Here is a 26160-nt window from a genome sequence, read left to right as displayed (position 1 = left end):
GCTGGAGCGGCCGGGCGGGACGCAAAGGAGCAAGCGGCCAAACCTCATTGCAGTGTTATTGCAGAAGCTTCTGCCGGCTGCAAGCAAGCAAGCATGAGCGCCTCCGTGGCGTTGCACTCCGTTCGCCTCCTTCTCCTGCTGGTGGTTTGGGGTGTCTTGGACGTCGGGAGCAGTAGCAGCAGCAGCAGCACTCCCGCAGGTAAGGATATTAATATTCGCTATGAATTTCCGCGGTGTTCTCTCCGGGCGGCTGGCAACCCAGTCCAGAAAAAAAAGGATGGCCGTTGCTGCGTTTCTCATCCCAAGGTGAGCAGTCACCTTGAGAAGGTTTGCTTCAAGGCAAAAAAATAAATAAAACGATTACTATTATTTTCTCCAAACCGAGGGGAGAGGTTAGATGGTTAAGGACATTTTAATTTTAAACATTCTCTTTATTTATTTACCCCAGCCCGAGTTTACTTGGGAGGAGGGGGTTGCTTTGTTGAAGTGATGTTCTGCCCGGATCTTCACTTTGCGGCATTCTAACCAGGCTCCCCCGCCTCCTGAAAGGTTAATTCCCACCCTATGACGATTAAGATTTAAAAGATACGCGTCTAAGGCGTTTCCAAACTCTGCATCCCCCTGGTTGTAGAATCCTCCATGTCCTCTTTTGTAAAAGCCATTGCATTCCTAGTTTAATAAAAGGAAGGGGGGAAATAAGCGGGAGGGGGGGAGGGAAGAGAAGCTAAGATCCCAGCAGGTGGTAAAGTGGAGGCAGACAATACAAAGTAGTCCCTATGACTGGAGATTGTGTTGCTGCAGCAACATTACCCATGGAATTAACTTAATAATGCCAGGATGATGGCCCATTGTTTCACTGTGCTTTATTTTGTGTCTGTTGGCTGCTCTGTGTGAATGATGTGCTACTTGCATGTCGTTGCTCTTTGACTCCACTATAACCACCACCATATGCGAGCACACAGTTTTATAAAGATACAAGGACATAAGAAGAGACTTGGTGGGTCAGGCCCATCTAGTCCAACATCCTGTTCTCCCAGTGGCCAACCAGATGCCTGTAGGAAGCCCAACCCCCCAAGCAGGACATGAGTGTAACAGCACTCCCCCCCCCCACTTGTTGCCTGAGATATTTATTTATTTAGACCAGGGATGGCCAACTCCTAAGAGACTGTGATCTACTTACAGAGTTAAAAACTGGCAGTGATCTACCCTTTTTGGGGGGGTTCAGGTCAAAGTTGTTGAGCTTTTTTGGGGAGGAGGAAAGCTCAGTTTTTTAAGCATTCAAGTCAAAGTTGTTGAGCTTTTTTTAGGGAGAAGAAAATCCCTGTTTTTGGGTGGTGCAGGGCAAAAAAAGAGAGCTTTTCTTAGTGGAGTCAAAGTTGTTGAGCTTCTTTGGGGGAACCAGTGATCTACCACAGACATCCAGTGATCTACCGGTAGATCACGATCTACCTGTTGGACGTGCCAGATTTAGACCATTCCTATACCACTTCAGATATTAAACTGTCTCTAAGCATTCTGCAGTAAATTGAAACAACGGTTAAAAAAATGCACAATATACCCAGGAATGTCAATACACAAACACAGACATGGAACTTCCATCTCAAACTCCCCCCACCCCTGCAGACAGCTCTCAGCATCCTGTCTCTTGCTGTCATCAATGCTGGCTCTCACCCAAGACCCAACAAACTCACAGATTTGTGCAAGTCTCACAACAGAAGAGGGGTCCTGCATCCTGTTGACATTGCCCTAGGGACCCATCTGCACCGTACAATTAAAGCAGTATCGTGCTACTATAAACAGCCATGGCTTTCCCCCAAAGAATCCTGGGAAGTTAGGGGTGCTATGAGTGGGTTAGGAGATCCTTATACCCCTTGCAGAGCTGCAGTTCTCAGGGTGGTTTGCCCCTCTTCCCAGGGAACTCTGAGAATTGAAGATCTGTGAGTGGAATAGGCTCTCCTTAACAACTCTGCTTTGAATGTACAGTGTGCAGATAGAACTCTAGTCTTCAGCTCCAGGTCCCCAACTTCACTACACATTTAAAACTATTTTAGCACTTTGAAGTCCTGTTTTGTGTGCACTGCATTAAAACCCTGTTTGGCACGATACTGATGATTCTCCCCTCCCCACAGTTTGTGCCACAGTAAATGCAGAGGAAGTGATACCAGTGCTTCCTGTTTGAAAATTTGAGAGTGATTGTTTTACCAAATCACACAGTGAGGATATGAAATAAACCAGCAGACCTCTTTCATAGACTGAATTCTATTAGAATTCATGGGGTTTATAAAGTCACTATAAAAAATATCCTTACCCCATGTTCCTTTTCTTAAAAATTATAGTATAATGGCTATAGCGTCAGACATCTCCTGTACAACAGACAGCAGTTTCCAACTAGAAAACAACCAGATTTTGAATTGCTAGGCGTAGGGCTGGATCCTCCAGAGTCCATACTCGCACATGTTACACCAAAGTCCTGTTACAATCATTGAGACTCTGGCTGTGTACAATCCATGCACATTCGAAGCAGTTTCTTTTGCTCCAAGAATTCTGGGTAGTGTAGATCACCCCTAACAGAGCTATGTTAGCAACCCTTAAAAAAACTACAGTGCTCATAATTCTTCGGGGGGGGGGGGGTTCCTTTAAAAGTATAGTCTGAATGCAGCCTTAAGTTGATTTTGGTGGCAACTAACCGCCACTCACTTAGTCTGAATCCAACCAATCATCTTCAGAATTTCTGAGATGGGGTGTGATCACACTTGCCTCTGATTTACGGTATTTACTGCTGAAGGGGCCAACAGGTTGTATCACTGTACTGCTGGGATCAGAAGGGTTAGAAAGATATTGAGTAGTTTTATCTGACATTTGTTACTTTTTGAAGTTGAAGCAGTGTTGCTCACCCCAAATTTCATCTTCAGAATTCTTGATCAGCTCAGAGTTGTTTCCCCTCCAACAGCACTGAGTGGTTGCTGTTAAGTCTAGCCCAAAATTAAGCAAGTACCTTTGTACTTTGTAGTATCAAAGCTGTTCAGAAGCTCATCCACGATCTACGTTTTATCTTAAACAGAGAAACAAAGGGACAATTTTAAATGGGGAAGAGGAATGGCCCTTCACTATGAGAAAATGATTTTTAAGCATAGTGAACTTGGAGTCATCAAGTAAAACTTCTTGGCTTCCAGTTTAGAAGAGACAAATTACTTCATGCCATGGAGTATAATTTAATGTATGGAATTTACTGCCACACAATGGGGATGGCTGCTAGCTTAGACAGGGCCCTGCAACAAAATTGTGTAGTGTGGAATGTGCCTGTTCAGGGTTCCAGCCAACCAGCCAGCCAGCAACACCGTTGAGGATACTTCCATTTCATCTTCTTGTTTTCTGCTCCTGCAAAAGGCAGTCAGCGTTTTGTATCCTCAATCCTCATTCCCACCACCCTTCTAAGTAATTCCCCTCCCCACTCTCTCACCATATATAAGGGTCAGGTGACTTCTGTTTCAGTGTATCTGAAGAAGTGTGCATGCACACGAAAGCTCATTCCAAGAACAAACTTAGTTGGTCTCTAAGGTGCTACTGGAAGGAATTTTTATTATTTTTTAATTTTGTTTTGACCTTACTGGTCTGTTAGGATTCCTCATCTTAGAGTTCTCCCGATTCCTGTGCCTCCTTCAAACCAAGCCTGCTGATCCTTTTGTACACGGATGTTGCAGTTTTGTTTACCTAAAATATCAATGTGTGGAGAAAGATTTCTCAGTTAGTATGTAGAGTAGCTTTAAAAAGGAGACTAATGAATGAGTGGTCTCTCGTTGGTTATGAGTCACAATGGCTGTGTGGAAATTCCAGGTTTGTTTAAAGGTTTGTAGATGCAGAAATGGGTCACTAGGTGGGGCGGAGCCACTGGCAAGTGGGTCACAGTTGCTTACTGGAAAGTAAAGGGGGTGAGGTGGAAGGCGATTGGCAAAGTGCACATGCACTGGCAGAAATGCTGGATTGGCTCTGCCACTGGGTTTGCACCATGCTGACATCCACACCACCTCTCCCTCTCAATGAGCAACAGCAGCACACCAGGCAATCAGGTGTGATGAACCTTTGGCCTTCTAGTTTTGGATGAACTGCAACTCCCACCAGACCCAGCAAACATAACCAGTGTCCAGGGATGATGGAAGTTGTAGTACAGTAACATCTGTAGGGTCAGAGATTGACCAGAACTTGCTTAGATGGAGCATCATCCCTCATGGAAATGGCGGGCCTCACTTGGCCTGTTCTGGACTTTGCCAGTCTGCATATCAGCTTTATCATAGATTGACCTATATTAAATTGACTCAGTGAATACTTCATTTCTGTCCAATATCCTTCAGTGGTGGAGCAAGCAAGTACTGGTACCTCTTCCACAGTGTTAACTTCAGTTAACTTTCTGGTGGAGTTCTAGGACAGAGCTGTTTTGGGCAAAGTGATGCCACCCTACAGAAAGATTGTCTGAAATTTATGTGCTTAGTGCCTTCTTGGAGTTACTTCTCTGCGTGATGAGGTCAATCAGAAGGTGGGCAATATAGGACCATTGACCTCCATCTGACCTAGTATTGTGCAAACTGGATGGCAACTCATGTCAACAGGGTTGTAGACAGGGATCTCTCCTGGGCCTATCTAGAGATAATACTGTGGAATTAAACCTGGAACCATTTGCCACTTGAAGCATATCCTCAAAGGAGGAGGTCAGAATCAAGAATGAGAGAGCAGCAGCAGTTAAATTTTAAGCTCAGGCATTTAAAATGCTGTACATAGCTCTGGGATGATTAATGGATTTCTCTCACATGGGGATGACTGCAAAGCAGCAGTGATATGGAAAGAAGGACTAAAAAGAGAGAACATACAACTCAGGTTCAGGGATGCCAACTTGAATAAAATATTTGGAGGCCCAGGTAAGCCCCACCCTCCAAGTGTCCCTGTTTTCCAGAGACATCCCTGATTTAGAGAAGATGTCCTGGTTTCTGATTTGATCCTGGAATGTCCCACTTTTCCTTAGGATGTCCCTATTTTCATTGGAGAAATGCTGGAGGGTATGGAATTATCCAACCCCTGAGCCATCTGAAGGCAATCCTATATAGGGAAGTTTAACGTTTTATTAGGTTTTTATATATGTTGGAAGAGGAGACTCTTGAGTCTCCTCTTCCAACATAGAGTCTCTCAAGAGGAGACTCTTGAGAGTCCCATGGACTGCAAGAAGATCAAACCTATCCATTCTCAAAGAAATCAGCCCTGAGTGCTCACTAGAAGGACAGATCCTGAAGTTGTGGCTCCAGTACTTTGGCCACCTCATGAGAAGAGAAGACTCCCTAGAAAAGACCCTGATGTTGGGAAAGATGGAGGGCACAAGGAGAAGGGGACGACAGAGGATGAGATGGTTGGACAGTGTTCTCAAAGCTACTAACATGAGTTTGGCCAAACTACGAGAGGCAGTGAAGGATAGGCGTGCCTGGCGTGCTCTGGTCCATGGGGTCATGAAGAGTCGGACACGACTGAACGACTGAACAACAACAATATGTTGGAAGCTGCCCAGAGTGGCTGGGGCAACCCAGTAAGATGCATGGGGTATTAATAGTACAATGATAATTATGGAATGGGACGTCCCTATTTTCATCCGAGAAATGTTGGAGGGTATGCCTGCATAATTGATCACATGATGTGATGCATGCACAGCATTTGAATGGCAATGCCCATCAACTTTGGGGGAGGCCCCCACGGCCCCTAGGAGTTGGCTCCTATGCTCAGGGTCTTCACTCTTCATATCTGCTTTATGTTGCACCGCACCAATCCTGTCTTGTGCAGTGCAATCCTACATATGGCTTACTCCCAGGTAAGGGTCTAGAAATGCAGCTTAGATACGGTTCTGCAAGGCACTCTGTTCCTGCAAATATTACTAATGTTGCAGAGAATAAAGTCAGACTTGAGGCCTTGTATGTATTCAACTGAAGTAGTTTCATAGCTTGTAGAACTTCAGTTTCCTGTAGGAAGTTTATTCTTTGTATTTTAGGTATACTTTTAATGGAATTCAGTGGGTGGGTGGGTGCAGATGTGTGCGACTGTGGCACACATACACCCCTCAACCATTTCCCTTCATAATGTACTATCATCAAGAAAGGGGATGTGGTTATGAAGAAAAGAGGACTTGAGGACTAGTTAAGATAGAACTATTAAACAGAACTATTATGTGCAGGGGTGGGTGGAAAGGAAAATATTGACAGTTAACTAGTGAGTATTTGGTATGTTGGAGGCAGGGGCTAGTAGTTCAGTGGCAAGGGATCTATTTTGCATTCAAGAGGTTCCAGGTTCGATCTACAGCAGGGGTCAGCAACCTTTTTCAGTCGTGGGCCGGTCCACTGTCCCTCAGACCATGTGGTGGGCCGGACTATATTTTTTTTGGGGGGGGAATGAACAAATTCCTATGCCCCACAAATAACCCAGAGATGCATTGTAAATAAAAGGACACATTCTACTCATGTAAAAACACGCTGATTCCTGGACCGTCCGCGGGCCGGATTTAGAAGGTGATTGGGCCGCATCTGGCCACCGGGCCTTAGGTTGCCTACCCCTGATCTACAGCATACATATACAGAGATATGTAGTACATATCTGTGGTACACCTGGGATTATCCTTGCCTGAAACCAGTGCATTTTTTCTGGGGGGGGGGTGGACACAGGGGTATGCATACACCTAAACATTTTGTGAATCTAAGTTTGGCCTCATTGAGGGGCAGTATTCAATGAGTAGGAAAATGAGAGTATCCCTAAACATATTTTTTTTATATAGAAAAAAAGCACTGCCTGAACACCTGGAGAGATGCTGCCAGTCTGTGTAGAGACAATACTGAACTAGGTAGAGCAATAGTTTAATATTAGTAGCAGGCTTGACAGTACCTAGAAGGTGGAGAGATTTGATACAACTTGCTATCTGAATGGCACCAGCTTGGACAATTGCATTGATGGGAAAAAGTGAGACGCAAGGTGAAAGACAGTAGTGATTTTTAAAAGGCAAAAGGGAAGTTTCAAGTGACATGGCATTTTTTAAATAAAATACATAGTGTGAAAGGAACAGAACTGGCAACCACCAGCAACACATGGCTTCCTGTGGAATGACTGTACAAGATGACACGGACAATTCAAAAGGAGAATTCTGGTCATAAGAACAACAAATGCTTTACAGTAAAACAGATGCACCCAATGCTCTGAACTATGTGTTACCTGCATCTTCTGGATGTTACATGTTATTTTGTTCTTTTCACAAAAGCAAATTATTTTTTTAAAAGAATAGACTCATTTTAAGGGAGTTTCCTCTGAAAAAAGAATCCAGTCCCCAATTGATCTACAGCTAGCAGAGGCAGCCTGTTTCCTTAGAAGCAAGCAGGCATGAATCATTGCAGCAAAGAGCACCAGGCTGATTAATTTCTCAGTCCACTATTGACAAAGGCATTATTGGCTATGATGATCTCAGATAAGACACTGTCTTCCTTCCACTTGGGGGACATAACTGAAATGATCTCATTGGTCTGGCTAGGGCACAAAATGTTCTTTGCAGGTTGCTGAGGACAGCAACAGAGGCAGGAGACATTAGATGGAGAAGAGCCTCCATCCAAATGGCAGGAGGTGAATTGTTTCATCTATTGTGTGACTTTGCAGGGCTGATGTCTAAACCCTGTTGGCACTCACCTCACAGAGTGTTTGTTGTGGGGGAGGAAGGGAAAGGAGAATGTTAGCCGCTTTGAGACTCCTTCGGATAGTGATAAAGTGGGATATCAAATCCAAACCGTTCTTCTTCATGACAACAACAACAACAATAATGGATGTATTGCAATAATAATATTGGATGTATTGCAATGATCAATGCAGCTCTCCAGATGCTGCCTTCCAGCTGTAACTGCTATTTTCTGTGCACATTCATGGGCAAATGATTTGGAGTGCTCCAATATCTTCTTTCGGAATGACTTAAGTTGTATTTTCTGTGAGGTTTTGTTGCATGGAGGAGATGGAGAGCAAGGGCGTGGGAAGGCTGACTTGTGTGGTCCACATGGCCTGCCCAGCATCCCTAAGCTAGCCTGCTGCCCACAGGTGAGATGGAGGATGCTCTCCTGTCTCTGTAAGCTTTCATTTCCTGTCTGGTTTGCTTTTCCCTGTACACGGAATGAAAGGCAGGTGCCCTGTTCATAACTTGTTGTCAAAGGATTGGGACGTTTGCTCACTGTATCTGGATGAAGGGTCTGCTCCATTCTCAGGACCCAGAAACATTTTTTTAAAAAATAAATAAAATCAAAACAAGAATCTCGAAACTGTACCATAAAAAGAATAAATATTTTGTACTCTTCCTTTTTTTATTGTATGTAGCTGATACTTCGACAGCACAAAATCCCAATCAGGAAAGGGCTACCAGCAATGGAATTTTCTCTCAGGGAACTTCCACTTCAGGTAACAACCTATTATTATTTCCCAGTAGGGCTATTTTCGCATGTCTGCTGTTTCTACCAATAGTGATGACAGCACAAGATTAATCTCGTGCCGAGGGAGTTCACACTCTAAAATATTCCAGTTATTGAGAGGAGGAAGATAAGGCTGAGGAACACCTTGTGTTTTACTTTTGCCCTGTAGGAGTCTTCTTGTCACTCATTCCAGGAGAAGCCTGTACCTTGTCATGTATTGATTGAGTTGCATTCTTCAGCCCGGGCAACTGCACTTGGTAGCTCCGCTGATAAGATTGTGTAGGCGAAACAGAAACAACAAGTGTTGCAGCCCCTTGTGACTTAAAAAAGAGGCACGTAGCAAAATTCTCAAGGCTGCCATTCACGCATCCTTTAAGCTGGGGCAAGGCACATTCCCACTCTCTACTCCTCCTCTCTTAATAAATGCAGAAAAACCAGATTTATTACATGGATTCTTGCTGACACTGACATGAATCAGACCCCAGCTTTTGCACCTCTTACCCTGTACTAGAGAACCCAGGTGGCATCGAGAGGATTCAGCAGCCTCAGACACCTATGGGCACATCTGCACAACACATATAAAGCACATTGCTTCCCCCCAAAAGTCACGGAGACTGCAATTTACCCACACAGATCCGCCAATCCCAGTGTCCTTAACAAACTACAGTTTCCACAATTCTTTGAGGGGACACATGTGCTTTATACATGTTGGTTGTGCTTGGATATATGGTGCAGATCTGCCCTAAGGCTACATATGCACCATACACTTAAAGTACATGATCCCCCCCCCAAAAAATCCAGGAACTGTAGTTTAAGGGTGCTGAGAATGATGGCTCTGCAAGGGGTAAACTACAGTTCCCAGGATTCTTTGTAGGAAGTAATGTGCTGCATATACAAAGTGCTTTTCTTCTAGGAAAAAAAGGTGCCAGTACTGTGTACTGTTGAGAACCCCCAGGAAAAAAATACCACTGTGTATACAGTATGTGCAGCCTAAGTCTTGGCAGTATGGCCTACAGGAAACAGTGTATTTAAAAAACAACAACTGGTTGAACCGGAGGCTACTCCTACCTGAGCCCACCCCTGCCTGCCTGCAAGCATTCCAGAGCGTGGCACTGTCTCTCATTTTTAATATCAGCGTTGCCTTTTGTTGAACTCGGCTAAGTTAGGAGGATAGGAGCACAGCTAGAACTAGTTGGCACCACCTGTTGCTGGTTCTACCTGACGTTGGTCTCCCTGTCTTACACCCTCCCAGTCCCCTTGGGTTGCATGTTGGATATCAAGCTGTTTCAGTTGCTTATCAGGCCAAAGGGGCCCAGCCCAGGAAATGCTAGATGAGCTGATTTGTGCTCATTGTGTCACCTAGCCCACGGTTACATTTAGGGAAGTTCCGCTGTTTATTTCTCAGCTTCCTGTGCAGGTTTCCTGTACTGGGTGTTTGGTGGGCTGCTGCCTTCTTGCACTGTTTTGTGGGCTTCTGGGAAGCATCTGATTGGCCAGTGGCGGAAACAGGATGCTGGGCTGAAGTGGTCCCTTGCTCTGACCCAGCAGGGCTCTTCTTTTGATGCTCTGAAGCTCCATTCTGCAGTCCAGCGGGCTTCTCTTCCCCTCCAGAACCATCAGTCAAGGAGTCCCAACAAGCAGCTGCCTTTGAAAACAACTCCTTAAAATAAAACGTAGCCCTTGCTCCAAAACATTTTCTATCATCTACAGGAAGGGAGGAGCTTTAGGCGTGCACACACACACACACACACACACACACACACCCCTCCCCAGCAACTCGCATATTATATAAAAATGAAAAGGAGCCAGACCCCTGCAGTGTCGGAAGACTTTTTCATGCTCCAAAATGTTTTGAAAGAATATTAGGGTGGTTCTGATTTTCAGCAACATAGGCTTGGTCTTTGGAATGTATTCTTCCTAAATATCTCAGACCAGGATCGCAGCTATACAGGGCCAAGGAAAACATTACTTTAAAAGTGTTCCTGCACTAAATGTGCCCATTCTTCTGCGAGGGTCAAGACAATGGCAGGCAGGCAGGGGGGCACTTAACCCTTTCCTGATATCCAAGAGTCCCCCCCACTCCTCATAAGGCTATTTGCATTGGGAGGAACAATCCTTAGGCTACACTGGGAATAAGTGCTGGAGAGAGGGATTCCCCCACCCCCCAGCATTGTGTGTTTATGTCTGTGTGCATTAAGATCTCCCCCTTTGTCTTTCCTCTTCCTCATGGCAACTACTTATGTGTGCATTTCGGGTTGGATTTTTTAAATTGCCTGTTAAATGTGGTAATGCATTTCACCTTACATTGAGTTTTGGCTCATAGTTTGTAGTTTAGTGTGGCCCATGGTTTGCAGAAGGGAAGTCAAATCTGCAGTGAGAGCTTGTAAACGATTTTGTGATTAAAAATGTGCCCTTAGGCCACTGTTCACTTCAGATGAAGACTTCTTAAGAGTCAATTTCAAGACACAGCAACTCCAGTTTAGAGAAGTCGATGATTGCAAAGGCCTCTAACTGAGACCCTGGAGAGCTGCAGGCGGAGTAGACCAATTGGGACCAGTGGTCTGCTCAGAATAAGGCAGCTCCTATGTTCATTACAAAGTGCATTTCTGTCCTACCCTTCCGCTAAGCATCACAGAGTGGCATAAAAGACTTCCACTGAGTCTTCTTGGTCTTACTCCAACTTTGCATAACTCAGCTTTCCCCAACCTGGCATTCTCAGATGTTTTGGGTTATATCTGCAGCCAGCACAGTCATGGTCAATAGCCAATGTGTGGAGGAAAAGATATATAGCATAAGTGTTAAGTTGTGGGTGGACACGGCAGACGACACAGGGATTTTCAGGCAGCTCTTGTTTATTCTCAGGCTGGAACAGAAGTGAGCTGAAGGGCTCAGCAGCCTGCTTATATAGAACTCGGCTACAAAGCAACAGTAACAACTTTCTGTAGTTACCCCAGTGTTTTTCAACCTTTTTTGGGCAAAGGCACACTTGTTTCATGAAAAAAATCACGAGGCACACCACCATTGGAAAATGTTAAAAAATTTAACTCTGTGCCTATATTGACTATATATAAAGTAATTCTCTTGAATAGGAATCAAATAAACAAATTTTTCCCACGGCACACCAGGCAACATCTCGCGGCACACTAGTGTGCCGCGGAACAGTGGTTGAAAAACACTGAGTTACCCAATCCCTGAATGTCACTTTTCAATCCCTCATTTGCATGTGCGGACCTGAGTGAAAACTGCAGCAGAATGAACTATATACACACACCCCTAGTGGCCTAGGGTGAGAACTTCAATACATAACAATAAGGGTATCAGAAAATGAACTAAGAGGATAAGGAGAAGCTCTGAGCACAAGGCTGTTTTTAGTGGCAGCCCAATGTTCTTTATGAAATGTACTTCTGCTCCTGTGGCCCTTATATTTTTGATTCAATTAAAGAATGTTAAAAGAGCAAATTAATCTTCTGTTGAATCTTGTTCTGCTTGATATGAAAATAAATCTAGTCTCAACTTTTCTTTTTGGCAGCTCCACGTTCCATTACACAAGCGCCGATCCTGCCTTTCAAGAAGTATAATTTAACCATGAAGGGTATGTTTTCTCCTCTTAATCTTGAACATTGATTGGTAGTAGAGAAATCATGCTAATTTGGTTTCTTTTGTGGGAGAATCTTACCACAAGTAAGATTCTAGCTATCATAGCCATGGAGATAGATTTCAAAACATCGGATCAATTTTTTTTTAGAGTAGCTAAAAGCCAGAGAACAAATTGAGGAGGGGGCGTGGAAACTGCTTGCATTTAAGGCTGGGCTGAGATGGACAGTCTTTATGAAGATACTTTATGGACTTCATGGGCTCCTTTGGCAGTGTGTGTGGGCTACACAGCTAATAAATATTATTATTTGCATTTTTGCCATTAAGTAATTTTACGTCAAAAAGTATACAAATAGAAACCAAACATGTCTGACTATTTAAGTCCAGAATACAAAGTACAGCTTATAGGCAGCTGTGCAGGAAACTACAGTGAACCATTGGTGTCTGAGGTTACCCAAAGAGAGTTTCATTTTTATATCAGACCAAACCCTTTGGTTTTGCTGCTACCCTTTTTTGAGTTGCTCCATAGGGATACATTCTTAAACCAGTTTGTCAAGTTTCTCCCTTTCTGTCGAAAAAAGAGACAGAGGTATTTTAGCGCTCCTTTTTGGTCATGCTGGGCATGGACCCTCTTACCACTGATATTTAAGCTGCTTGAGTAACCTTTTTTTTTAGGCTGAACAGTCAAGGATAAATTGCTTCACATAAAATAAATACTGAGTTATTACAGAGGTATTTCACAGAATTTATATGGAGGAAAATTAGTTGAACTTAACCCAGTGGAACTGTGATTCATTAAGAACATAAGAGCCTGCTGGATCAGGCCAACGGCCCATCTAGTCCAAAATCCTGTTCTCACAGTGGCCAACCAGATGCCTGTAGGAAGCCTGCAAGCTGGTTGTGATTGCCGCAGTGCTTTGCCCACCTGTGGTTCCCAGGAACTGATATTTAGAGGCATACTGCTTTGTGACTTCACACCAAAAGGCTTCTCTGTCTAGTTGTCATAGACTGGTTGGATGCAGAAGAAATGGTGGGAGGAACCAGCTGGGGAACCAAGGGAAGAAGGCTTAGAGCCCAGGGAGTAGTGGTGGGACAACCGTGAGTGGTTAGAGGGAGAAGACTGGGAAGAGGAAGTGTTGGAAGCTGAAGAGTTAACAGGGCTTAGTGAGCTGGGAGAGTCTGTAGCAGAGAGAAGTCCAGAATTGGAGGCAGAGGCTGAAGCAGGAGAGTGGAAGGAGGAAGGCCAAGAGGCAGAGATGAGTTAGGCTGGCAAAGAGGCATAGTTGTCTCTCCCTCCTGCTGTGACAAGCTCCCCTCCCCCCTTGTCTCCCAGAGTCAGAAGAGGCATGAACAGGACAGAGGAGAGGTTAGCTGCACACGGGCATAGTCTGATTGCTTGGAAAAAATCCTGGGGAGAAGGGAATTTAGACTACAGTGAAGAGGGTGGGGACTTTCAGTCGCAGCAACTGATTTTCATGGAGTAATGAACTTTGCTCATTAGTCTGTTAAGATTGTGTATTTGCTAATAAAGAGTTAACTCTACTCATATCAAGTAAAAAAGAAACATCGTTACCCCACCTATCTCCATGTCCCACCAACCTCTCCCCCCCTTTTTTCTAATGTCTCAACAACACTGATTGTAAAAATGTTATATGGAAAAATACGAGAGAGACATTGTACTACCTTTGAAAATCTTTAATTAATTTTTTAAAATAAAATAAAATAAAGAGTTAACTCCAAATTTGAACACTGATTACTGACTAGCATGCACCTGTGACACTTGCTGATGCAAATGCCTGACTTATCAATGCACTGGGAGCATTTACTTCTAAGCAAGTCTCTGAAATTCCCCAGGGGGTTGGACTGGGTGGCCCTTGTGGTCTCTTCCAACTATGATTCTATGAAATTGATGGAAATGACAGTTTTAAGTGTGTTTGGTAGAATTGCAGAATGGTAGGGCTTTTCTAATGTCCTCATTGCAAAATTAAATTGGATTTAAACTAGTGGATGTATGTGCAACCAATAGTCTGTTGTAAAAAAAAAAAAAAAGTAACCTAATTTCATAGGTTAAAGTAATTTCTATTAAGCACATAACTTTCTTTTTATTTCCCACAGATTCCCCCAAAGATTCAGTGTTTAAAACCGTCATTTTACAGAGTCCAGCTGAGCTTGAACTGTTGTGTAGTTTGGTTCTGCAGCCTTCTAAGGATGTGGAAAAAATTGAGGTTGTTTGGAAGAAGGAGCACCAAATAATAAAAAATGACACAATCTACAAGAATGAAAGCAAGAACAGTTGGTGCAGTCGACACGAGTGAGTGCCTTTCTGATTTGCCTAGTGTATTACAGCATTTGTAAGGAAGGTTTGATGCAGACAGGTGCATTGGCATGGCTCCCTCCCCCCCCCCCCCCAGTTGATGATCTTCTGCAGGGTATGAGAAATGATTCCGATATAAAACATTGCATTTGCAGTGAAGAGGAGAGCTTAACTATGAGCAGGGCCGGTGCTAGGGTTTTTTGTGGCCTAGGCGAGATCACCTTCTGGTGCCCTCCCCCCCCCCCCGGCCCAATCATATTTGAAACACAGATGTATTATAGGAAGAATGAAAAGCACAGAATTTGAAATGGTTAATTTATTTTTTAAAAAATTGTGAAAACAAGTCATAAAACAATTTCTTATTTATTTTCTCAAACAGAACACAGTTTTAGCACAGAAATTACTTTGAAAAATGTTAAATGTGTTGCTGAAATTTAAGTTTCTTTAATGATTCAATTTCAAGCAAATCAAAATCTTATTTTACGTGCCTTTTCCTTTGCAAATTGCAAACAGTTCCTTCAGGTCAAGTGCTGATGCTTCAGCATGTTCGATTGATATAGTTACCAAACCAACTAGTCTCTTTTGGAGCATAGTTGAGCGTATGTGTGGCCACCGCCCCCTCCATTTTGGCGCCCTAGGCAACTGCCTAGTTCGCCTTAATGGATGCGCCAGCCCTGACTATGAGAGCCACAGGATGGTTACTGCAGAGGACATCCTTGTGTCAAGTTTCTCCTTTCCATTCACAATGTGTAGCGGCATTTACATGGTGTCATAAAGACAGACGTGCCCCAGGTGGGAGGCATGTGATCTACCAGGTGATGTTGGAGTTCAACTCCTTTCACTGAGTTGGCATGGCCAGTTTTTGGGGATGATGGGATTTGTGGTCTAGTGACATTATCTGTAGTATTTTATCTGTGGTGATTTGTTCACACAAGATGCACCGCCCATCAATTGATCTGTTGCACATGCTACAGTGTGCAATCTTTCATGAATCTGGAATATCCTTGTTTTAGCAATTTTGTCATCACTCTCTAATTCTGCTTTCAGCTTTTGCTTTTTCAAGTTAATTCCAGCTTCTTATCACTCCTTTTTAATTAAAAAAACAAAAAGTCATAACATCAGTTTATATAATGCTTCTTCTGTTAAGGGTAAATGTCACAACAAGAGACCAACTTGGAAACTATACTTGTGTTTATAAAACCAAACCTGAAGAAGTTAATTCTACATTTCATTTGCAAGGTAAGATCATGAAATGGTTGCTTCATTTGTGATCCTATTTATTCCTAATGACATAACCTAGCCAGAGTTTTATTGCCGAGCTATCAGTTTCAACGAACATTTGTGCGAACAGCAATAAAATCCTATGAAGCCAAATTGGGGGAGGGAGTTCAGTGTTTTCTTCCCTCCAAAATACTTGTTCAGTTTCACCCATCCCTGTTTATGATGCTTTGCTGATATAGAGGTAGACAGACCCCATGGAAAGGTTCCATTGCCTTTCTGTCCAACTCTATCTTGTAATTGGACTTATAAAGCAACTGTGGATGCCTGTGGAAGTGGGTTTTGGTGCTCCATGGTAGGCTGAGCATTAAAGAGCACTAGGACCATAATGGAAGGGGAAAGATGGTGGAGGCAGAACATGAGAAGAATCCTCGAGAATCTGAGGGTATGGTATGTTGATTTACAGTGGTACCTTGGGTTACGAACTTAATTTGTTCCGGAGGTCCGTTCTTAACCTGAAACCTTTCTTAACCTGAGGTGCGCTTTTGCTAATGGGGTGTCCCACTGCTGCCCCGCCGCTGGCACGTGATTTCCGTTCTTATCCTGGGACAAAGTTTGTAACCCGAGATACTACTTCCAGGTGAGCGGAGTTTGTAACCCGAGGTACCACTTTACTTCTATTCAGGGTTAGCCACGTTTTTTTGCCCCCAAACCAAAAATACCAGTTTGATTGCACGGGGAATTAAATGTATGCAATACTTATGCCCTTTCTCCCAAAGAGAAAGCAGCTTGTAGTAATGTAAACTAGTTGAAATGAGAACAGCGTGAGTCTTTTGCATGCAAAAAAAAGTTGCACCAGAAACTATCCACATGCAGAACTATTGTAAAGGAAAACAGAAATGGGCCTCATTCATTGTGCATTGCAGTGGGCATTTATTCTTTCTGTAATAAGTACCCCATCTTTCTGCCAAGGGGCTGAGGATGCATAAAGCCCTTCCACACTTTCTATCCTTGCAAACCTGTGGAATAGATTAGGTTGATAGACAGCGACTGGCCCCATCTGCATTATCCATTATGTGACATTGGATCTTGACACCACTGACATACTTACACTTTTGCAGCAGTTTACAAGTCTCAAAACACTAAAATACGAACACATGTAATTAAAATATGCAATCAAGCAATAACAATAATAGCAAGTTCTATAAGTAAGCGTACCACTTGGAGCAAGCAACATTTTTAAATGTTAACATTTTATCTTTAAGATGCGTAAGTGAGTGCAGTACTGAATGTAATACTTTCAACTTTTTTGTTGTGTGGTTTGTGTGGGGTTATTTTTTTTGGGGGGGCGGTTGGATATAGCTTTGTGTTTTTAAATTTATATATTTGTTCCTGGAATTGAAGTTCTATCTAATGTCTTGACTTTTTGTTTTGTTTTTGTTTTTCGCTTGGTTTTCCCTGCCCTCTCCTTCAAACCTGCCCAGGATTTGCAACAGTTTTTACTGATGCTTTCCCTTTTTACTGAAATGGGATTATAAGAAAGGTACCTTGATGTAAGATGATATTTTACTGAAGATGCAAGTTGCTGAATTATTAAGATGGGGCTAAATATAGAACGGATGGGGCACATTGATGGATGCCAGTTAAATATTAATGATGTGCTGCCTTTGAATATGCCGTAACTATTTCAGAGTTGAGAGCAAGTATGTTTTAAAGAACTTTCACTTGGACTGTTAATAAATTAACCTTCAATTTGCTAGTTGCGTGGAAAAACAGCAGCCAAACAGTCTTCTTGAAAAGCAGCTGTTGCACAGGATTAGAATTTCATTATTGCAGTCAAGTTTTGCATTTAACTTGTAATACTGTTTTTTGAAATATTTTTTTCAATGCAGCTGTAGCACCAAGGCAATTTCTGACCTAGATAATATCCAATAATGCATCCTTCATTTGCTGGGGTGGAGCTAGACACAGGTTAAAAAGCTATAAATAAGTCAGAAGTTACTGTATTTTTCGCTCCATGAGACGCACTGGACCATGGGACGCACTTAGTTTTTAGAGGAGGAAAACAAGAAAAAAAATATTCTGAAACAAATGTTGTACTAAATTGGTATTTAATAAACAACAGATATATCAGCATAATATTTCAACCATGTAAAGTGAACAGCAGTCAACAGTGGCATTAAGAACCATCATCACTGTCATTAACAATTGAAGAAACAAAATAGAAAATTCTTTCCAGCAGCACCTTAGAGACCAACTGAGTTTGTTCTTGGTATGAGCTTTCGTGTGCATGCACACTTCTTCAGATACACTGACTTCTATTTCATACCAAGAACAAACTTAGTCTTAGGTGCTACTGGAAGGATTTTTTTATTTTCTATTTTGTTTCGACTATGGCAGACCAACAGGGCTACCCACCTGTAACATTAACAATTGAAGAGAGACTAAGGCTCGAGTACTCTTCTAGTCTTCTGTGAACCCCAAGAACTCATCAGTGCAAGAGTCAGAATTTAGGAAGCTCAGTTGCTCACCATGGCCAATAGAACTCCTAATGCCTCATGAACAACTGACAAACACAACAATAGTGTAAAAGGCGAGCTGTAAAATCTTGCCTGAAAGGGGATACAAATGTAATAAAACTGAACCTCAAGGAAAATCTGTTAACAACACCCTATTCATCTTCTATAATCCCCACACAGCACCTGGATAACAGATGGGGGGGGGAAGGGGAGGAGGCGGAGGCCCACGGGCTGGGATGGGAGCCTGCAGAAGCAGCACATCGCACAGCAGTGCCTCTCAACTGCGGTTGCGATCCCAGCTCTTGCATCGGGGGTGGGGCACAGACATTTTCCCTTGCTTTTTAGGAGGAAAAAAGTGCGTCCCGTGGAGCGAAAAATACGGTAAATCGTTACAACAAAAGAAAAGCCTATGTAAAAATCCATATAAACTCCTTTTTGCTCTCTGGCACCAACTGGTGTTGGATGTTTATAACGCGTTCAAAACATATTGTAACGAACGTAGCGATGTCTCTGGTCATTCCCAGAAGAATAGTGCTGACAGATATGGCCACTTCACGTGGAACTGGGGTACCTATCATGGTGTGTTCCAGATCTGCTGGACTACAGTTTTCATACTTCCAGGCCATGCAAGCTGTGGTTGAAGGAGTTGTAGTTCAAAAACTCTGGAGGGCTACCTGTGAGTCATGGAGACTGTTATGTATTCATTGGTCTGTGTTTGCCTGAGCTTGAGTCTGGACTAAGGATTCTGAGCCCCTGTGTTCTGATTCGATACATGATATCCAATCACAGAACAATTCAGGATTTGGGCCATTGACCCTTAAATTCTGAATTACAATTCACAGCTTGGGAGTTTAGACAACCAATCACATTGGGAGTGGGAGTAGCCCAGGCCGTTAAAAATGTATATAAGCAGTTGCTTTGCCCCTGTTGTCCAGTTCTGTTAGTTCAGGGGTGGCCAACTTCCAAGAGACTGCGATCTACTCACAGAGTTAAAAATTGGCAGTGATCTACCCCTTTTTGGGGGGGGAGGGGTTCAGGTCGAGGTTGTTGAGCTTTTTTTAAGAAGGAATGCCATCCATGTTTTGGGGGTTCAGGTCAAAGTTGAGCTTTTTTAAAGCCATTTTGGGGGCTTCAGGGCAAAGATGTAGAGCTTTTTTTAGGGGAGCCAAAGTTGCTGAGCTTCTTTGGGGGGAGCCAGTGATCTACCACAGATGTCCAGTGATCTACCAGTGGATCACGATCTACCTGTTGGACATGCCTGTGTTAGTTCAATAAAGGTTCTTGCTGTTATCACTGTGTCTTGCTTCATGGGAACCCACCTCCAGTACACTTCAGAGGCTCTGAAATGAGAAAAGTGATCAGGGAAGAGAGTAGAAAGCCCAAGCTTTGTTCATCGTTCTTATTGTGGAAGCTTTGCTTGTATCATGGGTATGAAATGTATTTCCCTATCCTGTGCATACTTCCTCAGAGGTCTACTATAGTCAACTGCAGCCTTAGGCTGCAATTTTAGACATGCCTACTTCTGGGGTAGGTTCTATTGTATTAAATGTGTCTTCTGAGTAGACATGTATAGGATTCTGCTGGTGAGTCTTTTATTATCAAGTGAATTGAAACTGGCTTTTTATATGGTTTCCAGTGGTCTACCATTTAGCTTCAGTTAACTTGCAAAATACAATGGCGCAGCTAGACCTGGAGCTCAGGGCCAAAGTTGAGGACTCTTAACGCCTGCTTTCCCTTCCAAATGATTGCCCAGAGAATGGCAAACAAGCTTCCTTTAAGAAACCAAGATAAAATCATTTTATAGTCATGTGGCAGCCAGCCAGACGTGTACACAGTTGCAGATGTTGACCTTAATTTTACTTTAAAAATTTATCGCCCTTTTTTGCAACAAAACTGTACTTATTCTCAAGTAAATGTGTGTTGAATCTGGGCAGCAGATATAAATGGTACCATATTTTGCATAGCCTACAAGTGTTCCAGATAAACTGGGGCATCTCGTTTTTTATTGCAAGACGAGAGACCAGCAGCCATTTTGGTTGCTGTGATCTTGTCCAATTTTGCAGCACAAAAATGCTGGGGGGTGATGGTGAATGGGGTCAAAAAACATACATTTGGTGGCACTGTACTTGAAAATAGCACTTTTTTTGGGGGGGGGAGACTTGTGGTGTGAAATCATGACAACCAAAATGGCTGCCATTCTGTCATGATATAAAAATGGGAAGATGGCGTCCCAGATTTTGGCTTTAAACTCTTGGAATGTATGTATTCTGTAGTCAAGACGGTGCTTTGATTTTAGTGAGTTTAAAATGTGGAGGATACATGCTCTTGTGTATTTCATTTTTTATTTTAAAATCAGTGGAGGCAAACTTCTTAAACACACACTCACACACACAACCTTGAACATATCGGGAATGTAGATGCTGTTTTAAAGCATGGAATGGAGGCAGAGCGGGCAGAGACAGAAGAAAAGTTAATTGTGAGCCTCATAGTTGAAGTAATGCATATGGCTGTTGAAAGCTTTGTGCTGCCCCAGGAAGGCACCATTTCAAAACACAATGGGATGGCTGTGTCCATGTCATGTTCACTCTCCTCCCCACCCCACCCCACCCCCTTTTGGCTGACGCCTCCGCAGATCCAGTCGCCGTCGCTTATTCTGAGCAGCGAAACAGTGCGTGCTATCTAAGAAGGAAAACTTTCATTAAAACAGAGCAGCATGACAAAAGAGATCACGCTCTGCTGACGAACATTAATCAGACTGAGAAGCAGTGATGCTAATCAGATACATTTGGTTTCGTGCTTTATATGCTGAGTTCTAATTTATCGGAGAGATTAAAGCAATATGTTTTAACAGCACTTTGCTTCTCAGTTGGCTGAACCCCTATTTACACGAAGAAAGGAAATGCAGGAAGAACATTGAATGGATTGCTTATATTGGGCTCTTTTGAGGCCAGTGATCTTTTCCTTGCTCTGGTTCATACACCCAGCTGGGAGAAATTAGCATGGTCTAGGATTGGCAGAGGCCCCTTCTGTAACAGCAGTGAAGATAAGGAAGTAGCAGACCCTCCAAGTTCCCCTATTTTCCAGGGACAGTTCTGGATTTACAGAAACCATCCCAGTCTCTGATTTCATCCCAGAATGTCCCGCTTTCCCTTAGGACATCCCTATTTTCATCAGAGAAATGTTGGAAGGTATGGAGCTATTCATATGTGTTGTAGATCCTTGGATGCATCCTTTCACAAGTGGTCTTTTTTTAAAAAAAAAAGCTGCCTGAAGTATCACAAGTGTGTTTTGTTTTTTCCTTAGTGCCTGAACCGCATGGAAAATCTGAGCGCATAATCAGTTACGTAGGCGATTTTGTGGTGCTGGCGTGTTTGGTTGGCAGTGAAACTCGCCAATATAACCCATCTTCCTGGGTTTGGTATACAAAGAATGGAAGCGAACAGGTGAAGTTCTGGTTGATAAAGGACAAACACATATGTCATTCAGTACTTTTATAGAAAGCTCTCTTCAAATGCAGTCTAGAATTGGGATAAGTGTTGGATACAGGGATACTCATGATGCAGAAAATACTTTCATAAAAACGTATCATTTTGAGGATTCCATTTTCTTTTGAGCCTATGACCTTGCTTAACTGAAAATGCCTATGCCTGCTTACCTTTTACTGTACAGAACACTGAAAAGAATAAAATCTATGGTGGTCAGTGTATGTATGAAAAGAGAGCCGACTAGGCATGGCAATTGTGAATAATCCTGAATTGTTTTGTAGACAGATGAAAGAGGATATTGGGAGACATTTAATGAATAGGGAAATGAGTCAAAGTCTTAGTAAAATACATGCTCACATCATATTGCATGATCTGAAGAGCAATTTTTTTTTGATTGGTTCAGGATAATGTCACTGGATTCCATCTATTAAGACTGCTGTGATCCTTTGATCGGTGAATAGAAATCATGTGGTGTTGGTAATGGGAAACTATTTATGCTGCCATTTTGTGACTGGTGGGCTGCCCCATATTTCAGTGCTGGGTCCTGGGGATAGGAAGTTTCTGAAAACCCTGCCCTAAAAATCTTTGGGCATTGTAGGTTTATTGAGGTACCTTAACGGATTATTATAACAGATTCCTACCACCAGTGCTTTTCTTCTAGGGGGAAAGAGGTGTTGGTACTGCAAACCCTTGAGTACCCCCAGAAAAATGCACTGCCTACCACCTTTACTAGACTCTAGTCCCCAAGGTTTATGTTTGGTGTGGACTAAGTAGTAGGCTGTGTCCTGGGTAGAACATTTGCCCCCATAAGCTTGCATTCAAACCACTGGCCCAAACTAGACTGTCAATCAAGTACTTGTGAATTGTGCCATTTCCTTTTCCCTTTCTGCTTTTCCATTGCATATTTAGTTTCCCTATTAAGAGTATTCCATTCCCATATTTAAATCCCTACATTCTGAACTTCCAGTGCTAACATGAGTCCATTTTGTGCCACCCTGCTAAAGCTTGTGAACTTGTTTTTGCACCAGGTGGCTATTAATACTACTCTGATGCCAGAAAAGTACGTCATTACTCAAGAGCATGCCAACATAACAAAACTGAAGATCATGGGTCTCTCTGAGGAAGATACTGGGGTTTACTCGTGTGAAGCTATGTTTCCTCTAGGCGCAAGAAAAGGGGAAGTGGCTCTCAAAGTTCTCACCTATATGACACCCCTCAAGCCATTTCTTGCAATAGCAGCTGAAGTTGTCCTTTTCGTAGCTGCTATTTTTGCCTATGAAGCGTGCACCAAAAAGAAGGAATTTCAAGTTGGTAAGATATAGGAGGAGCACACTTTTTGGTAATATGTTCCTTTTATTACTTTTTGTAATGTGCTCTCTACTATACACATGCCTTTCCTTTCCACAGGCCCTCCCCCAATCTGTCCCAGCAAAATGAATTTTACTACAGTTGCAAAATATATTGCCACACACCCCTACACTACACAAATTGGATTTCCAGAGTTCGCTATAATTCTTCAGTAAAACCCATTCTACCCCAACGTGGTGCCAAACAGATGTTACTGGACTACAGCTTCCATCATCGCTGATGATAGGCCATGCTGATTGGAGATAATGGGACTTGTAGTATAAAACCTCTGGAAGACACTACGTTGGTAAAAACTGGATTAACGAGTAATCTGCAATGTAAGACGGGCCACATGTTAGCCAAGCTTGCCCTAGAGAAATGACATAAATCAAATTGGATGGTATTTTCTAGTGCTTGGAGGACATAGGAGCCAACTCCTAGGGGCCAAGGTCTTTTTGCCCATCCCCTCTCCCAGTTGATGGGCATTGCCATTCAAATGATGTGTGAGTGCCATGTCATGTGATTGATTATATGGAGCAGGGCTTACCTGCCCTCTCAATATTTTATTCAGGTTGGCAACCCTATTAGAGGACTAGTTTCCCCACTTTAGATAATTCACGGCATTATGTAGGCAAATATCATTTCCTTTATTTGTAGGATTCACCTTGTGCATATTTGGGCATTTTCCAAAGTGGACAAAATAATTAGCATTCGGTAATTGCTGAATGCTAAGTTTTGCTCTGCCTCAGCTGTGGCTCCCAGAGTGTTTACATTGTGCCAGTGAGAACCACTCAGATCTTAATGTGCTGGCCTGATGATTCAACACGGCACACCTGTTCTTATGCTCCTGTTAATGCAACGATGGATATGTGAAATAATCACTGGATTTTCTTTGTCTTACAGAAGAAGTTGAAAAAGAATTTGAACAGACGGAGACCCTGTAAGTAGCGATTTTATTCTGCGTTTTTATATGAATGCTTAAATAGTGTGCGGTGAAAATTTAAGCAGCCTTGGCTATGGAGCTCAGTAGGTGTTGGATTGCACCCATTAATAGTGGCATTTTCAAGAAGAGAAAAGTTCTGTTCTTAATTGATGCCAGTTTGCAATTAAATGTAGGAATTCCAACTTATTTAGTCCCTCCCACCCCACCATGACAGTTGCTGTCAAATTCCCAGGCAAAAAAGTCTGTACATAAGAAGGGCTCTCCTGAATCATGCCAAAGGTCCATTTAGTTCAGCACTCTGCTCTCATAGTTGCCTCTAGATGCCCACAGGAAGCACACAAAGCAGAACTTAAGTGTAGCAGCATTCCCCCCACCTGTAATTCTGAACAACCAACATTCAAAGGCATAGTGCCTGCAACATTGGAGACAGAACATAGGAAGCTGACTTATATCTGTTCAGATTATTTGTCCATCTAGTGGCTCCCCAGAGTCTCCAGTACAGCGTCCCATCACTTCCTAGCTGAAATTTTTAGTTGGAGATATCAGATACCTACATTGGGTGTGTTTCCTCCTAGATGTTACTATAACTCCCATCAGTCCTAGCAAGCATAGCCAATGGGCAAGGATGATGGGAGTTGTATCTTGGCAACATCTGGAAGGCTACATGCTACTAAGCTAGTCTTTTCCCCCCTGACAAGAACTTCTTCATACAGAACAATTGGTATATAAAATTGACTGCAAGCTCATGCTCCCTAATAGATGTGTTTCAAAAAAACTAATGAACAAATAGAGAGGGGAAGAGGAAAACAAACAACGGAGCTGTACATTCACTGGCTGATGGGTGGAACCAGGTTGGTCTTCCCCTTGTCATGGTGTTCTTCCAGGGCGCTGTGCTCTTCTGAGATTGGTAGTGAAGGTTACCCACATGAAAGGTGACAACAGAAAAGTCTATCCAGAGAAAAGGGAAGCTCCAAACATAGGTAAAACAATGATTCGTGATGTTTACAGGCTTACGTTAATGTCACTTCTTCTGTACAGGAAAACGGAAGACAGCAACGGTGTGGAAAATAGTGCCACCAGGCAAAGAAAGGTTTAAGTTCTTTGTGGAAGGGCGGTAAGTTCAAAGTCTACTTGAAAGCTTTGGGGACTGTAACGAAATTGAGTAATAAGTGCTGCTGTCTTTTTTCAGGGCTGCCTTGCAATTCCCAAATGTACAACTTCACCCACCTTCACTGAAACGAGTAGAAAATGCTTTCAAAGAAGGGGAGGGGAAGGATTGACACCGTATTATTGCAAAAGGTTGTTTATGCTATGTCCTAGAAACAGGAAGTTTTAAGAGAAGTCACCATGAGGCCCAGGTAGCTACCCAAGAAACTTTGCATTGGAATGAATGGGGGCTGTGCAAGAGCGCTGCTGCTGTGGGGCTGGTGAATCGTCCCCTTACTGGAGGCCTGCACAGCTACAGAAACAGTTCACCAGCCATGATAGACCACTCACCTTAGTATATCACACCAAAATTCTGGGCAGGAATACCATGACTGCATAATCTTGGCTGGAGATGCTACAGATTTAAAAAGTGATGAGCATTGACCAGTATTATTTAAATTTGTATGCTGTCCTTCACCTTTAGATTTCAGACTGATTCACATCATAAAAATACAAGATAAAAGCACAAAATAAATAAATAAATAATAATAATAATAATAATAATAATAATAATAATAATAATAATAATAAAAATTAATATAATCCTGTAATGTCCTGTTGTTGCTCATGATAAAGCAGGCAAAACTCCAAGTTTCTTTTAAGAGTTTTATTTGCAAACTATGTACAGTGCAGAGCTAATAAGTTCACGTCTGTATCAAGCGCCGTCAGAATCCGGGTTCTGATCCCAACAAAAGAGTTTTGGTATACGGAAACCCCACCTCCTATCCTTTTGTTTCACCCCTCAATGCCTTTGGAGTGCTGGAAGCTGCGAGTGTGGGGTCTCTCCAGCATCCTCAGAGCCTTGTCCCTCCATACCCTGAAAAGCCTGCCCCTTTCTGCTGGAAGCCTCGCTGCTCCCTCTGCTACCAGAGGAGGTGCTGCTGGTCAGGTGGGACTGGGGCTCTCTGTAGCATCCCGAGAGCCCTCCCACCACCTTGCGCTGCACCGGGGACAGTTCTCTGACAAACCCCTTGTTAGATCACTTGGTATTTCTATATATAGTTATATGTGTTCTGTTCTGTTTAGATGAAAGAAACCTATTGGAAATCTGACACACTGGAAAACTTCAGGAAGA

General features: G+C 42.9%; 1 protein-coding gene across 3 annotated transcripts; it reads left to right on the top strand.

Annotated features, from left to right (window-relative positions):
• Window positions 1–26160, top strand: EMB (embigin). 3 transcript variants are annotated; one of them, XM_033164316.1, is made up of 10 exons: window positions 1–199; window positions 8368–8448; window positions 11989–12051; window positions 14169–14364; window positions 15515–15606; window positions 21408–21547; window positions 22618–22900; window positions 23843–23876; window positions 24918–24993; window positions 26112–26160. In XM_033164316.1, exons 1-9 carry the CDS (start codon window positions 94–96, stop codon window positions 24973–24975), a joined length of 1053 nt encoding a protein of 350 aa, XP_033020207.1. In that variant the 5' UTR covers window positions 1–93; the 3' UTR covers window positions 24976–24993; window positions 26112–26160. The 3 variants fall into 3 exon arrangements, with proteins under 3 accessions (XP_033020207.1, XP_033020206.1, XP_033020208.1); XM_033164315.1 differs by having other exon boundaries at window positions 2–199; window positions 23840–23876; XM_033164317.1 differs by lacking the exon at window positions 8368–8448 and having other exon boundaries at window positions 2–199; window positions 23840–23876.

This window comes from Lacerta agilis, chromosome 11 (assembly GCF_009819535.1).
Source record: "Lacerta agilis isolate rLacAgi1 chromosome 11, rLacAgi1.pri, whole genome shotgun sequence".
Taxonomy (NCBI): Eukaryota; Metazoa; Chordata; class Lepidosauria; order Squamata; family Lacertidae; genus Lacerta; species Lacerta agilis.
Note: the sequence above shows the minus strand (reverse complement) of the source record. Positions and strands in the feature narration are given on the sequence as shown.